At 44.5% G+C, this 16,433-nt stretch overlaps 1 protein-coding gene across 1 annotated transcript in view; it reads left to right on the top strand.

Moving 5' to 3' along the window:
* Nucleotides 1-12,041: 12,041 nt before the first annotated feature.
* Nucleotides 12,042-16,433, top strand: part of LOC306920591 (atos homolog protein A-like) — a gene marked incomplete at its 3' end in the record, with an annotated part of 35,565 nt that continues 31,173 nt past the window's right edge. The window contains exon 1 of the mRNA XM_079497403.1: nt 12,042-13,262. Within this exon, the coding sequence (XP_079353529.1) occupies nt 13,232-13,262 (31 nt within the window). The 5' untranslated portion in view covers nt 12,042-13,231. The remainder of the gene's footprint in view (nt 13,263-16,433) is intronic.

The raw sequence follows: 16,433 nt of genomic DNA, 5'->3' as shown, positions 1-16,433 counted from the left end.
CTTTAATTTATGCATTTGTAGAAACTCTAGATTTGTATATAGTAGGGTTTTTGAGAAAACAAACCAAAAAAAATGACAGTTTTCTGTTACAGCCTTGTTTCCCATGCTTAGATAGAACCAAGGACTAGTTTGTATTCTTCTTCACCTAAAATCTTAAGCCCGATGTATACTTAGTCATACGACGGTGTTGCGCGCATTGTGGGCTTGTAGATTGGCTGTTTTCAGCCTGCAACGCCGTCACATGACAAAGCATCAATCTGGCATTAGCCGGCACTTCAGTAATGTGTTTTGAACACTGCCAGAAAACCAAGACAGTTGATTTGCCAACGGCGACAAAGTCATACAGGAGTTACTTTGTCCAAAGGCTGGCAAAAAAAAACCAAAAAAAAAAAACCAAGAAAAAACAAGCAGTGTGTACGTGTGTGTGTTTTTTCTATTCTTTTGACTTTTTAAAAATAACAGTTATTTTATGGGTATTACTGCACATCCAAAGATTTTTAAAACAAACCAAAAAAGAAAAGGAAAAAAAAAAAATGTATAATGTTGAAAAGCACTGGCATTTGTGAGGTAGATTTATTGAGTCGTTTGATTTGCCATTCACACGGGTATAGAATGTAGACGGCGTAGGGCAGTGGTTCTCAAAGTGGGGTCCGGGGACCCCCAGGGGTCCTTGAGGAGTTAAATAGAGGTCTCTAACACAGAGACTGTACAAATGGATTCGTGTGGACCCCTAAGGGTCCATATATACGGTTCAATTTGTAGACTCTCAGAGTTAAATTAACACTGAGGACTCCACGGAGTATAGATTGGGGGGGTCCCAGATATATATTTTTTTCTTATCAAACTGGGGGTCCGGGAAAATTTTACAAACATTTGAGAACCACTGAAGTAGGGCTTCGTAGACAAGCTTACTCTACCATGTGTGGAATCTCCTGTTCCAAATGTACAATCTGAAACGATTTGAAATGAGGGCTGCATGAAGTCCCCAACACTTTGCTGCCTCATGCACAGAGTGGGGTGGAGTGCAGGCTGGGGCAGCCGGTCTGCCAGGGGCCATGAAGTCCCCAACACTTTGCTGCCTCATGCACAGAGTGGGGTGGAGTGCAGGCTGGGGCAGCCGGTCTGCCAGGGGCCATGAAGTCCCCAACACTTTGCTGCCTCATGCACAGAGTGGGGTGGAGTGCAGGCTGGGGCAGCCGGTCTGCCAGGGGCCATGAAGTCCCCAACACTTTGCTGCCTCATGCACAGAGTGGGGTGGAGTGCAGGCTGGGGCAGCCGGTCTGCCAGGGGCCATGAAGTCCCCAACACTTTGCTGCCTCATGCACAGAGTGGGGTGGAGTGCAGGCTGGGGCAGCCGGTCTGCCAGGGGCCGCGCCACGGAGCCGGGATCGCTTTTTAATTCGCCGTGGTGCCGCCGCCGCGCTCCATCTATAGTATCTGTTGTTTTGGTACAATACTCGTGTAATGACTATGAGCAAAGTCTAATAAAACTGCAAAAAAAAACAAAAAAAACCTTAAACCAAGGATTTCGGTGTGCCTGAGTATGTGTGTGTGGGACAGGAGGAATGAAAATCACCTGGACAGCGGAAGTCCGGCACCCCACGTCCCCCCATGTGTGTGCCCATGCATGTGTGTGTGTGTGTGTCTGAGTGCTTGTGAGAGCAAATTCAAATTTAAAGTAATACTGAGGCGTGCAAGGACAAGTGTGTGTGTGTGTGTGTGTGTGTGTGTGCGCGCGCGCGTGTATGTTTATATGCATGCTGCTGTGTGTGTGTGTGTGTGTGTGTATGCTCGAGTTTGTCCATATATTAGGTCAATCTGTTTTTTTGTTATTTGTTACTTGCGTGTACCTTATTGATTATTGATTCATAAGACAGTTGTTACTTTGATTAAATTGATTGGAGGCCTGGGCTGGGAGTAGCTCTGTGTCCAAATCATTCAGACAGCACAGTGTACTCCACAAGGCTCCAAGGTCTCCCAAATGGCAGGTTACATCAGAGTTGATTCACGGGAATAGACAAGATGTTTACGACTATAGCATCTCTATAGTTACTGATGCGTTCGCCATAGCGTAAATTGGTGGTTCTCAAAATGGGGTCCGGGGACCCCCAGGGGTCCTTGTGGGAGGTCGCAAGGGGTCCGCAGCTAAATTATTGATGGCTACAGGCACCAAATGGGCCCTTATACGGGTCTGTGACTCAGAGACCGTATGAATAGAACCACATGGACCCGCCTCTGAGATACGTATAGGCTTTACACCAAACTGGGGATCCTTGAAATTACAAACGTTTGAGAAGCACTGGAGTGGAAGCTGTTCACGTTATGGATCAACAGCTGATGTAACACTGACCTCACACGCCCTTCACACTGGCCTTTCTCTGTTCATTTATTGTCCATATTATGAGGAGTTCCCATATGATGGGTAGCTTGGCTACAGGTCTACTGGAAACAATACTGCAACGCCAATGACAATCATCTGGATCGCATGCTGGGGTGACGTAGTTTCTTCCCCCTTGGAGAGGGGTGTCCCCCCAGCATTTCATAGTTACAAAGATGCTTGGAGGGTTTTGATATAAACAAGCATTATTTGTTGTCATAGACGTTTAGGTCAGATTACAAGTACTGGGTCATCTTGCACTCGCATTTCAGAATAAAAATGGCATCGCTCTTCTCTTGTCAGCCATGTGCTCTTTGTCAGCTCTTGTCACTCTTGTTCTTTTGGCCACTGCCTTCAGTCACAATGCTTCTTCAATGTGCTCTGTGTGTGTGTGTGTGTGTGTGTGTGTGTGTGTGTGTCTGTGTGTGTGTGTGTGTGTGTGTGTGTGTGCGTGCGTGCGTGCATGCGTGCGTGCGTGCATGTGAGCAAGAAAGAGAGGCAATATATTTGGTATTACTCTCAGATATTTAACTCCACATGTCATGAATTTGATTTGTCATCGCTGTTACCCAGGCTTTGTCATCGCTGTTACCCAGGCTTTGCTACTGCTCTCTCAGTGCCGTGCAATATCATCTGTTGTGATTGCTAAGCAAAAGAAGAAAAGAAAAAGAAAATTGAGAAGCAAGTGATGATGTCCTCTCGCTTTTTTCAGTGTTCAAATGTTTCAGCATTTCTGTAGTCACATAAAAAAGTAGAAAATAAAATGTGGGTATTTCCAGCTTCTAAATCCTGACTCTTGTTGTGTTTTTATCCCTTTTATTATTATTTATTTTTTTGCATTTTCATGGCTCAGGCAAGAAGATTGAATCACTGAAACGTTAAATTAAATCAGAAACTACGAGAGAGCTTTGGAAGACCTTTAATGGAGCGTGTCTTGCCCATTGGGACGAGACCTTAAACATCTGTTTTTTGTAAGTCTGAACATGACAAGAATGCGTTTGAGTATCAACGAACCTGGTTGTTATAAGACCACATTTATTCAATATGTCCCCTGAACAAAGTCTCTTGCTATATAGGGCGACTGTGGCTCAGGAGGTAGAGCAGGTCGTCCAATGATCCCTGGGTCGGCGGTTCGAATCCCGGCTCCTCCTGTCCACATAGTCGAAGTGTCCTTGGGCAAGACACTGAACCCTACATTGCCTCCAATGAGTCGGTCGGTGTAAGCTTGCCACTGTGAATGTGGGAAGTGAGGACGCTGGCATCGACTGTTCGCCGCTTCACCTCCCAATGTATGAATGAATGAACCATTCGCATTGTAAAGTGCTTTGAGCGCTATAAAAATGCAATTCATTATTAGTATTATTCCCATCAAGGGATTCAACAAGATGTTAAAATCACAATTTCTCTGTATAAGGCCTCACCAGATCTTATATTTTCTCTTTTTCTGCAATTTTAAATACAAAAATATATTATGTCCTTTCATTCTCAAATTGACACATTTACAACATTTACACAGCCAGTTATACTGTGGAATAAATAGGCTACTTCTTACCCGACCCACAAATGAGAGGCAGAGTATAGGGCGGGTCTTGACATCGACTCCATAAGACCATAACACCTTGCCTCAACTAGTGAATAAGTCCTTTCCTTATATGCATTTAAGATGTGATAATTACATTACTGCATAACCCATAAATGGTCAGACAACCCAAACTTTTGATAATAGAGGGTATGCGCGTGACATCATCATCATACCCGGAAGTTGGTGGGAATGCCTATACTGACTGGCAAAAATCTACTTTCTGGCTTGACAGCCCATATACATCCCATATACATCCAAACAGAAAAGTCCTATCTGATTGCATTAAACAACGTTAAACTCAATTTGCCACTCACTTTGTTATTATTATACATTTCATTGGCTTGTTAGGAAGGAGAGAGGAGATCCGCACATGTACCGTTTTAAAAGCTCCCAAAATAAGGGCCTAGGGGCCTTCGTCAGGTATAGGCCTACTACTGTATACCTGACGAAGGCCCCATGGCCTAGGGGCCTTCGTCAGGTATAGGCCTACTACTGTGTACCTGACGAAGGCCCCACGGCCTAGGGGCCTTCGTCAGGTATAGGCCTACTACTGTGTACCTGACGAAGGCCCCACGGCCTAGGGGCCTTCGTCAGGTATAGGCCTACTACTGTATACCTGACGAAGGCCCCTGAGGCCTAGGGGCCTTCGTCAGGTATAGGCCTACTACTGTATACCTGACGAAGGCCCCTGAGGCCTAGGGGCCTTCGTCAGGTATAGGCCTACTACTGTGTACCTGACGAAGGCCCCACGGCCTAGGGGCCTTCGTCAGGTATAGGCCTACTACTGTGTACCTGACGAAGGCCCCACGGCCTAGGGGCCTTCGTCAGGTATAGGCCTACTACTGTGTACCTGACGAAGGCCCCTGAGGCCTAGGGGCCTTCGTCAGGTAGGGGCCTTCGTCAGGTATAGGCCTACTACTGTGTACCTGACGAAGGCCCCTGAGGCCTAGGGGCCTTCGTCAGGTATAGGCCTACTACTGTGTACCTGACGAAGGCCCCACGGCCTAGGGGCCTTCGTCAGGTATAGGCCTACTACTGTGTACCTGACGAAGGCCCCTGAGGCCTAGGGGCCTTCGTCAGGTATAGGCCTACTACTGTATACCTGACGAAGGCCCCACGGCCTAGGGGCCTTCGTCAGGTAAGGGCCTTCGTCAGGTATAGGCCTACTACTGTGTACCTGACGAAGGCCCCTGAGGCCTAGGGGCCTTCGTCAGGTATAGGCCTACTACTGTGTACCTGACGAAGGCCCCACGGCCTAGGGGCCTTCGTCAGGTATAGGCCTACTACTGTGTACCTGACGAAGGCCCCACGGCCTAGGGGCCTTCGTCAGGTATAGGCCTACTACTGTATACCTGACGAAGGCCCCTGAGGCCTAGGGGCCTTCGTCAGGTATAGGCCTACTACTGTGTACCTGACGAAGGCCCCTGAGGCCTAGGGGCCTTCTTCAGGTATAGGCCTACTACTGTATACCTGACGAAGGCCCCTGAGGCCTAGGGGCCTTCGTCAGGTATAGGCCTACTACTGTATACCTGACGAAGGCCCCTGAGGCCGTAACATTGTATTTTTTATCCACTCTGTTGTCAATGCATTATTTTGGGAGCTTTTAAAACGGTGTGCGGATCTCCTCTCTCCTTTCTTAGTTATTTTTTGGATCCTGCACACAATTTGTGGATGTGCGTCACAGTGCGTGCACCTCTGCTCTCTTGACCATTGCTTGTTTCATAAGGGACCTGAGGTCGTCATCAGGGCACTTCGTTTTACATTATTTTACTGCCACCTGGTGGCAAAACTGTACTCATTTTAAATACCCAGCAGTATAATGGAACTGGAAAAGTACAGTACACTACATTTACTGTACATGTACTGTGGTCAGGCTCCTACTTGGCCAGTGGCCTCACCCCCCGAACCCACATCACCCCTGCCCACTTTGACAGGCTGGAATGGCTTAGGGTCGACGACAGAGTACAGCATCTTGCAATGGGTCTGGTCCACAAGATTCGATACACCACCAAGATACCCATGTACCTGTCTAGATACTTCCTTAATGTTAACGAAGTCCACACCCACAACATCAGAGGGAGTGCAACAAACCATGTACAACCCAGATTCGGCACAAACAAGGGACTAAATTATTTCCGCTCCTATGCCACCAAAATGTGGAACGCCCTACCAACAGTCATTAAGACATGCAAATCCCTTGACTCCTTCAAAACCGCTCTCAAAGGGCACCTACGGACGGCTGCAATTCGAAACTGGCCCCCGTAAAATCGGAATCCCCCCACCCCCCACCCCTTTTCCCCCTCACTGTATATGTTTATTTTCCCTCTTTACCTCCTTTATGATGAATTCCTGTTCTGTTCTTCGGCTATATAGAAATGTCTATTTGTACGTCTCTAAATGTTTTGATTAATTGTAATGCTTTATTATTGGGTCCTCCACTCACAGTTAACAGTCTTTGTATTGAGTTGTGCTTGAAATGTACTGTAATTCTGCAAACTCTAATAAATATTTCAATCAATCAAAAAAACTCATGAGTCATGTACTGTAGGCCTACTGTCCTTGCGTATATATTTCAATATTTTCTTCCAATACAAATAGTCTACTCTATCACAATATAGGCTATTTCATAACTTTGTTAAGTTAGGTTACTTTGTAGATTTTCAATATTATTACAAAACATACACTGACCACATAAGCCCTATTTGTATAGCCTACTTCGCCTATTCAAAAATATCTACAAGTTCAAAATGCATTGCATCTTTAGTTACCTTGTAGATTTTTGAAAGATGTTTTATACATTTTGAAAACCTGTGATTTTGATCCCAATACTTTTGTACTTTTGTACAATGAAAACAGGACTTAAAGCAGCTATAACATGAATTTTAAAAGTTTTTAATATTTAATATCATATTGTCTATGTCTTATTTCTAATGGTTTGAGCCTCAATCACCACTCTGATATATGGCATTTCTTTTTTGCTTCTGAAGCTGGTTTAGCTGCAGTACCACAATGTCCTGATGTGGTGGGGGTGATGATGTGCAACTTATTTCATATTTGAGTCATTATAATACTGATGCTAGATAAACACAGGCTTGTTTCCATTACATGCCAGCTTGGAAAATCAACAATGGTGGACATTGTAAACAAAGTGGAAATGCAAATTTGGAACCGAAGACCGAAGAGAGGGAGGAATAAGCCTATCTCACAGAATTTCCCCGCCCCCCTTAATACGCCCCCTTTGGGGTTAGTGGTGATAGCGTGACGTCACTCCATAGACGCTACATGTTAATTAACAGAGGTAATTTAAGAAGTCTACAACTTTTGTTTTCTCAAGGTAAGGTTTGTTCTATCTGTTCGAGCTGATTTACCATCTTGTTTGCTTCATAATAATATTGGTCTGTCACATTTTTACATTAGAAAATGTACTTAGATTCTCCAGAGAAAAAAACGTGTAAATGCTAATGTTAAAGACACCATACCGGAAGTGGGCGTGAAAAGCGGGCTGTGAGATAGGCCTATTATACAAAGTAGGGTGACATTGATGACATCACAAATACGACCAGATCAGTTGAGCTGTTCCTGAGAGCAATTTCCATAAAAGCCCCTGATGAGAAATCCTGATTGTTCAAAATTGCATATTTGTGGGGATAGAAAATACACAGGGGAGCTAAAAAAACACAAAGAAATTTGAAAAAGTTGAATTTTATGTTATAGGTCCTATAGGGCGTCGCAGTCCCCTTTCATGACGACGCCAGGCCCAGGAAATTATTCCCAATGCATTTTTCCCATAGACATTTCAAAAAGTATTTATTTAAAGACGGTTACGCCGCGGACAAAGCCAACTCGAGTTGTGACAACTCATGACAACAAACAAACAAATAATTACAAAGAAGAAAAACAACAAAAAAAGTGTTGTAACCTGCCGTTTTTTTCTTCTTTCTAATTATTTGTTCAGCCCAAAAAATTGTTTTTGTTGTCATGATTTGTCACGACAAGAGTTGGCTTTGTACGAGGCTTAAAAGGTATTAAAATAAATACTTTTTGAAATGTCTATGAGGAAAATGAACGGGGAATCATTTCCTGCATGGGCCCTGGTAGGGGGGCGGGACTGCGACGCTCTATAACAGGGTTCCCCAATTAATTTTGACTAGGGTACCAGGCTGGGGGCCGAGTCCGCACACACGAGGTTGAGGTCTTGCCCTGAAAATTAATTTTCAGGGCAAGACCCCATTTGAAAAGGATGCCCAGTTTGACATGCATAGGCTACTGACCCCCATTTAATGCCATTTATATCTGGGACCCCAGATTGGGGAACCCTGCTCTATAAGCTTATAGGATAAGTGATATTTTTTTGGTGCAAACAAGTTATTTTTGTTTGAAAGGTTAAAGCATTATTCTGATGATACTTAATAATTGCTAGTCTCTAGACTCTATTGTTAGTTCAGCAACAGGTTCTCTGCTTCCCTGCTTCTCCAGCTCTTTACTAAACAGAAAATATATTTTTAGACAATCATGAAAAAGTATCCATTCAGCTGATTTGATACACCATTTGTCAGCCTTCTGGTTGGTCCCTATAACTGACTAACCAGCAGGCTCTTTCTGCCTTGTTCTGCCCTGGTTCCACCTTGTTTATGCTGAATTTGAATTTGCTAAAACATCATTTTAGGAAAAAACTAAAAGCATACATGATATGCCCAGTCACCATGCTGCACCTGTGATGTTCCTTTTTACTGACACCAAGTTTAAAATAAGAAGTTAATGCACAGAATATCAATATGAAGCAACTGAAAAACACGTTATTTCAATGGTAGTGGATGGAGAGAAAGGGTTTTTGTCCAACCACGAAACGGCAACCAATGCGTGCGAAGAGGGGCACAACCAGGGGCGGGACTTGACAAAGGGTGAATTATTCTGACCTGAAAATGTATTTTCTGTTTACCAAAGAGCTGGAGAGAGGAGAGCCCAGTTATACTGAACAAACACTACAGTAATGAGTATAGGCTACTATCATAATATAGAGCTATTTAACACTTATTTATTTATTAGAGCTTAATGTGCTGACTTCATCACATTTGTGATGACGGCTATGGCCATTTTTAGCCCAAGGACTGTTTTTCGTGCAAAACTAATGGAATGGATTCAGAATGATGAACACGTCACATGCTACTTAAAGGACCACTTCACCACTTTTCAACCTATCTTCATATATAAAGTCCTCACTAATAATCATGATAAAATGGCACGATTTGTTTCTACTCAGTCTGTCTCTCATAGGAGGGCTGTGGGCAGTTTAGAAACCGTCCTCCAGTGACATCATCATTAGGCAGATTTTTTTTTAAACAAGATTTTTTTACAAAAATGTTTAGATTTTCATTATCGTGATAACGATGGCTTCCATTTTCGCATTGCCACTTTTCAGGACTAGAAAGCCTGCAGTTTCTATTAGCTTGTATTCCCCATCGATGATGTCACTGGAGGACGGTTTCTGAACTGCCCACAGCCCTCCTATGAGACACAGACCGAGTAGAAAAAAATTGCGCCATTTTTTCATGATTATTAGTGAGGACCTATTATATGAAGATAGGTTGAAAAGTGGTGAAGTGGTCCTTTAAGGCATAATGAAATTTAGAACATTTTGCCTTAGAATGGTTGTATGGTACCCCAACGTTCAGCAGCTGTCAAAAATTCCCCTAGGGTGGTTGAATAAAAATAAAAAACAATGTTGGATATGTTAGTAGACACTTTTACAAACACATTGGTGAAGAAAATTCTTGGTAAGAAATGTATTCCCAGATTGTATTAATATCCCCTGACTATTATGCCTATATCATTTCACATGGCTACACTGTAGTCTGTATAGGCCTAAGCCTTCGAGACCACAGGCTTTAGTAATTCCATACACCTCTTCTTTCCTGCCACAAGATGACACTATAGCTCTGATTTTGTCAAACAAAGGGATTATTTTTTATTTCGTGAGTTAAGATTCTTATGTTTTGAAGAAATGGTGGCTTTGTTTATGTCAAATGTTACTGAAAGTGCATGGGCTATACAATCCTATATTATGTGCAATAATGTGTAAAATAATCTAAAACTGAGGTGTGTATTATTGGGATGGATCATGGAAGGGGTCTGGATTGAGAAAGTGATCCCTTAACCAGTAGGTAGACTACATGTCTTCATTGTATTGGCTTGCTAACGGTGTTAACCTGTTTCCTATATCTATCAATGTAATCAAACTTCATTGGCAAATGTAATGTGGGCTGATTATGGTCGAGTTACTTATTTTTCCGTAATCTGATTACGTAGTCAGTCAGAGTCAATCATCCCTAGTGTTCCTGTACACCACGTCACCACGGTAGAACAATAGACTTTTAAAGGACAATGCCTCAGGCTGCTTGCCTTTATCCAAAAGCAAGGCAATTAGATTTCCGTTTATATTTGATGTGGTTTTAGAATTGTATTATTATTTTTGATTGACTGTCTGAGACTCACGTTGCAGACAGTCAGCTGTAGCTACTGTACCAACTCCAAAACAAACAGACAGAAGAAACTGCGAAGCCATTCCATAAGCATACATTGAATCGCTATAATAAAACCCAATGCAGTCACGAGCACTGAAGGAACATAATGTTCAATAATACACTGACTGAACCACCTCACGTGCGGTGGGAGCGTGAACGCGCATTTAGCCCAGTGGTGGTATCCAATCAGTGCAGAGAGTTGGACCGTCCCACTCTGTGTGTGTGTGTGTGTGTGTGTGTGTGTGTGTGTGTGTGTGTGTGTGTGTGTGTGTGTGTGTGTGTGTGTGTGTGTGTGCGTGTGCGTTCTAAGGACGGCCTTTAGTTTAGATTTACACATTGGCAGCAGTGGGAACACGGTCGAACACTGGCTTCAGGACATGTCCCTAACAAAAACGTGCATAGCCCCCCCCCCCCCCCCCCCCACACACACACACACACACACACACACAAAGTTAGCGCTGCTAGTGATACTTCTTCGGTTGCCATAGCAGCGCTATGTTGCTGTCGGGCAGAAACCTTGTATCTCCATATTTCTTTTTTTTTCCTCCCCCGTGAATGCTGATCATGATCAGTAGGCTATCAGTAATAGTGACGTAGAGTCTGTGGGGGCCAAGTCCCCCTGGCCCCCATGAGGAATTGGACCTGAATATAGCCTATATTCAGGTCGATGAATGAACAAGCTCTAACCATCTATGAAGTCTGGCACCTTAACACCTATTTTCTCCTCACTGTCCGGGCGGGGGGTGGTGGGGGGTGGTCGGGTGGACCTGCCTATACACATGCAGATCACGCATTGAAATGCTAATCTGACCTGCCAGGTAGCCGAGGTAGGTAAGGCATGCAGTACTGTAGCCTACTCTGTTTATAGGCTACTGCTACAGCTACTGCTGTTGAAACCTTCCGCCGTCCCAGCGACAGCTTGTCCCACACAAGCGATACTGCAGTACCGGGTAAGCAACTTACTTAAACCTACTTGAGTTGCTATTAAATGCCTTGATTTCATATTCGACCATAGGCCTATTGGCTATCATTTATAAACTCCTCTGGTGTCTCACATTTTGTTTTAAAATCATGCTTTATTTTTATGCTATTTTAACATGCTTAAAAACACATCTTGCAGGAAGAGACAATGAGAAGCTTTACAACAGAAGGCCAACTATTAGGGGACTAACTATTAGGGCATTTGAACACTGATGCCTGCCAGTCACAATGTGGGACAGGGTCTCAATTTGTGGGACGCCTGAAAAGTCTTGGAAATGAGGGACTGTCCCACGCAAAGAGGGATTATTATTTGTATTATTAAAAGAGCGTTGGCTGAATAATAATTACATTGATTTGATCCCCATTCTTCGTACTGTGAAATTAAAAAATCATTCAATCAAACCCAATTTCCTGAAAAGTAACGGTTTGATTGTGGATATACGAGGTTGCCCACCTGACACCGGCGGCGGGCAGGTTCATTTGAGGCTGGACGGAAGTGACGTAGCGGGGCTGTTGTTGGGACACGTGACAGTGTGCTGCACTGATCTGTTTTGACAAGCAGCAGAAACACTGTAACACACACACAACACAGCAGCAGCACCACGGTGCTGGACGGATGGAAGGATCAGTCCGTTAAAAAGAAAAATGTCAGTTAACTTAAACGACACCGTTTGACAGTGAGTTGTAGGGCCAGGCCAGTGTTCGAATGACAGTCAGACACCTTCAAAAAGTGTTATTATTATTTGTAGTCGCAGCCTCGGAGCGCGCAGGCAGGCAGCTTTTGTTGTTTCGTGTGAAAGTTTTTTAGATGAGGAGGAGGATTTACAATACAAAGGAACTCGACAGACAGGTAGAACTGCAGACCGAATCATCAGCGTCGGTCGAACCCGTGGGGGATAGCTTGGGGGAACACCGTCGAACTTAAAAATAAATCGCTAGAAAGGGAACCGATCCGCTGAAAGAAAAAGTCTTCTTCACACCATCATCATCATCATTGTGTGTGTGTCACAGTGTGTGTGTGTGTGTGTGTGTGTGTGTACCTGCGCTGCGGTGTTGCTCCTGGTGATAGAGACACTAAGGGGGGGTTGGGTGTTTTAAGGAAGGAAGGAAGGTCGTCGTGACTGAGTGATCATAATCGTATGTGTTACTGGTTCCACTGGTACAGCTATGTTGTTGGTGGAGCACCAGGGTAGTTAACACACAGCGCGACGGGTTCGGTTGGTTGTCAGGCGGGTTGGAGTAGAGAGCCGTGCCAGGAGTCTGGGGGAAACCACAGCAGAGATGCTTCTTTTCCACGGAGGAGCACTGATGATGATGATGGTACGGGTGGTGGAATTTGAGACGGAGGGTGACAGGAAGATCGTTGGCTGCTAGCCGATTTAGAAGTAGTCAGGTTCGGTTACGAGGAGTTGTTGGCAGGGCCGATCGAGCCACCATCGGAACCCCCCCAGAACCCAGATTGATATAGACAGGCTATACCAGAGATCCAGTTTTAATGTTCTGCTTGCTGTCAACTAGTTGAACGTTAACGGTCGTGCTGCAGCTCCATGGAAGCGTACAGTAGCATGCTAACAAAGCGACGCTTTGTTGTCGGATAGGGATAGCAACACAACAGGGCTTCCCCACAGCTGATATTGTTGCTGTGCTCATACAGTAAAGTCGGGACCTGATCCGCAGGTCCAGGCCTTGTTGTGTTGAAGACGTCTGAAGAAAGACATCACCGACCCCAAGATCCCTGCCACTGCCTGGGGACCCTGACGACAACTGACCATGACACTGGACAACATGAAATCTGACAGAGGTAAGTTATATATAATAAGAACGGTAAACTGTATACAGTTTATAGCCCCAGCTCTCAAACAGCTTGATGGTCAGCAGCATCAGAGATGGTCAATGTACTAATGTATTTGTTTGTTCTTTGTTTGGATCCCCGATTCTGCCATTGTCAGTATAGATAGATAAATATATCTATTCTACGAAAGTCTAAATCTTAGGCTAGGATCCCCTGTGGATTATTTTCCACAAAGTGGTCACTATAGTCATCCTGGGGTCCACACAAAATGTGTATGTAAAGCCAATGCTTTTTTACAATAGCCCACAGCTACACACTACATTTGGATTCTATTTCCATTGTAGTACACTTCTGACTTTGAGTGTAACAATAGTGGTCAGATAGCACTGCAGGCAAACAGGGCTTTTCCAGAGTGGACTTTTTGAGCGTACACTACAGTACTGTACCCAGAACATCCCTTGGGGGAATAATCAGGCCAGGGCCAGTCAGGGAATGATGTAACAGCTGGTTCACTTGGTCGCTAGGATGAATAACAATAGTTGACCGGGGACATTTAGGACACAGCCAACAACAGGCAGACATCAGCTACACAGAATGTAAATTAATCTTCTGCTCTGGGTTCTGTGTGTATAATGAACTGTTGTCTTCTAACCACGTAGTCATAATCTGTTTCTTTGTTATTGGAACCACGTAACATCCAACAGCAACACCCTTCAGAGTCGGGTTTTATTGGCCAACCATGCTTTTTTTTTCTTTACATATGTAAGCAATTTGACTCCGGTTCGGTGACTCACATTGTACTTTTACATTGAACAGCTGATATGCATGTCTTGAGCCAAACCAAACACTGTTCTTTTGTGTTGTACATAGCTCTAGTGTTTCTCGTCTTACTTGCAAAGTAGCTGCTGCTGCTGCAAGTGCAAACAAAACGTTCTTGACAGCCACCCTGTAGTGGTGTGTGGGGGGAGGGGGAGGGGAGGGAGTCTCAAACCATATGGGCCACAACCTGTTTACACGTTGACATACTGTATCTCTGTAGCGACTGGCAAGGAGCAAAACAAGGGCCAAAGTCAGAGAAGATGTCTTTGTTTGTTTTGATGTTGTTTTGCTAATTACACAATTGCAGTGATTTGTCATGGCTAGCTCAGTACAAACATCTCTCAAGAAAGGCCCAGTTAGTATTAAAGATATATGCTGTAGTATTGTATAAGCATCTAAACTAATCACGTTGATTGATTCCGCATGTCAGTCTGTTTTTCCAGGTCAGAGGTGGTTTGAGGTGTCAACAGCACAATAGCTCCGTACTTTTAAGTTGGGAGTAATGCCAACACAGTGTTTTTCCTGGGCTTGACGAGATTATCTGCAGTCAGTCAGTTAGCGATGGTTTGTGTGTGTTTGCTTATGTGTTTGCATAGTGTTATGAAACTGGAGATGGGGCAAGCTCACTGGTCAGGAGTTTGGGGTCCCGCCTTGTTCCACAATGTGCTTAAGTTGTAACAAGACACCCTCAACAGCCAAGAGTAAACACATCCCCCTACAAGGGCAGGGATTTTAACCCTAGCCTTGCCTGCAAAGACCCACATGCCTTTATATATAGATGGATGCACTGGTCAGACCCCTATCAGGGCAATGTGACTGGCTGAAGAGGGCCAAAGGACACTCTTGACTGACACTGTACTCTGTAATTATAGCCTAAACACATACCGTGCACATGCTGCTGGGTCAGCCATGGACAGCACAGAGAAACTCCACCTCTGCTGGCACGGTTCCATAGTTTGCAGCTCCCTGCCCCTTGGTGGTTGAGATATTATTAATTTGGAACGGGTTCAGATTAAGATGATTGTTAGAATGTGAAAACTATGGTGAAAAATCATGTCAGGGGAAAATCTTTTTGTTACCTAAAACTAACCAGGTGTCCGTTTGGCACCTGGCCGGCCCACTCCGGAACGATGCAAGTTTGGAACGATCATGCAAATTGGGAATCCCAGAGCCTTCTATTTGAGAGTTGCATCAATGAGGGGGCAGAAAACAGCGCCGGTCACATGGTTCATGTAACTCAAAATAGTGGAAAACGCTCATAGACTACAGTCAGTGCTCAGTGCATTCCGTAAACGTCCGGTCCAGCGCTTTGTCACTATTCGCCAATAGAAGTCTATGTGAAGAGCCGCCATTGGACTGGCCCGATGAAGTGAACATAGGTGCTGAAAGTCTCTAAAGAAGGCCCTGGGGAATGCATGTCCCACCTTGTTATACAATACCCATCTGTCCTTGTCCCTTTTATGGCCATATATGGAGATCCCTGATGTTCTCAGTATGTATTAGCCTATGGGTGGGTCTGTGCTCCTTCCTTGTGCAGTGGTACATGTCTGTGGTGAATGTCTGAAGAGTGCAATTGTGCAAACTGCAAACCGACTGTGGAAACTGGAAAGTAGACTGACTAAAGTAATCAAATGGCAGGTGTGGGGAATTTCCCAAATCAAGCCTAGCCTGGGGTTGTCATGACAAAGTCTCTACAATCAAGTGGCTCATTTGGGCCACAGCCCTTTCTGACAGTTCAGTCGGATCTGGACAACCGCTTATCCGACTGACTCTACCCCGGGCAGACACTCCCTTGGGTCGCCTGAGAGACGTGCACCGGATTTGAAGTCGTTCGGCCGAATGTTTTTTTTCTCCAGATACGTGGATTACAGACATGCGCTTTGGATAAAGTGCTATACAGTATAAATGCACCATTGACTTTACGTACAGAGATTCAGTGCATTATTGTAAGAAGATGCACTGATCCTGTTGTTTGTAATATCTTGAAGGAGTGAGTCATGAGCCTGTGCTCTGATTAGTTGCGTCAAGGATCTTTGCCCGTCTTTTTACAGATTGTCATCGTGTTATGTTGAGCTACTCACCATCACATTCTAATTATAAAAAATGATTACTAACAAGATGTGTGTGTGTGATTGTTATGGTGGTGTCGTGATGGCAGACTGCTTGTAGCCTAAAGACACAGAGGCCTACTAGCTTCTTGTCCTCATCTGTTCTCCCTGCTCTCAGAGGGAGGACACTGCAGTGGTGACTGGTGAGAGAGGAGCTGTTTACTTTACTTAAGCAACACACTGAAGTCGGGCAGACTGAGGACACACGGGTTCTCTCTTCTCTTTGCCGTTTTGGTGCCGGACCTGAGAGGTC

The sequence above is a fragment of the Electrona antarctica genome (genome assembly GCF_951216825.1).
Source record: "Electrona antarctica genome assembly, chromosome: 3".
Taxonomy (NCBI): Eukaryota; Metazoa; Chordata; class Actinopteri; order Myctophiformes; family Myctophidae; genus Electrona; species Electrona antarctica.
The sequence above is the reverse complement of the archived record's forward strand: the minus strand, read 5'-3'. Positions and strand labels throughout refer to the sequence as shown.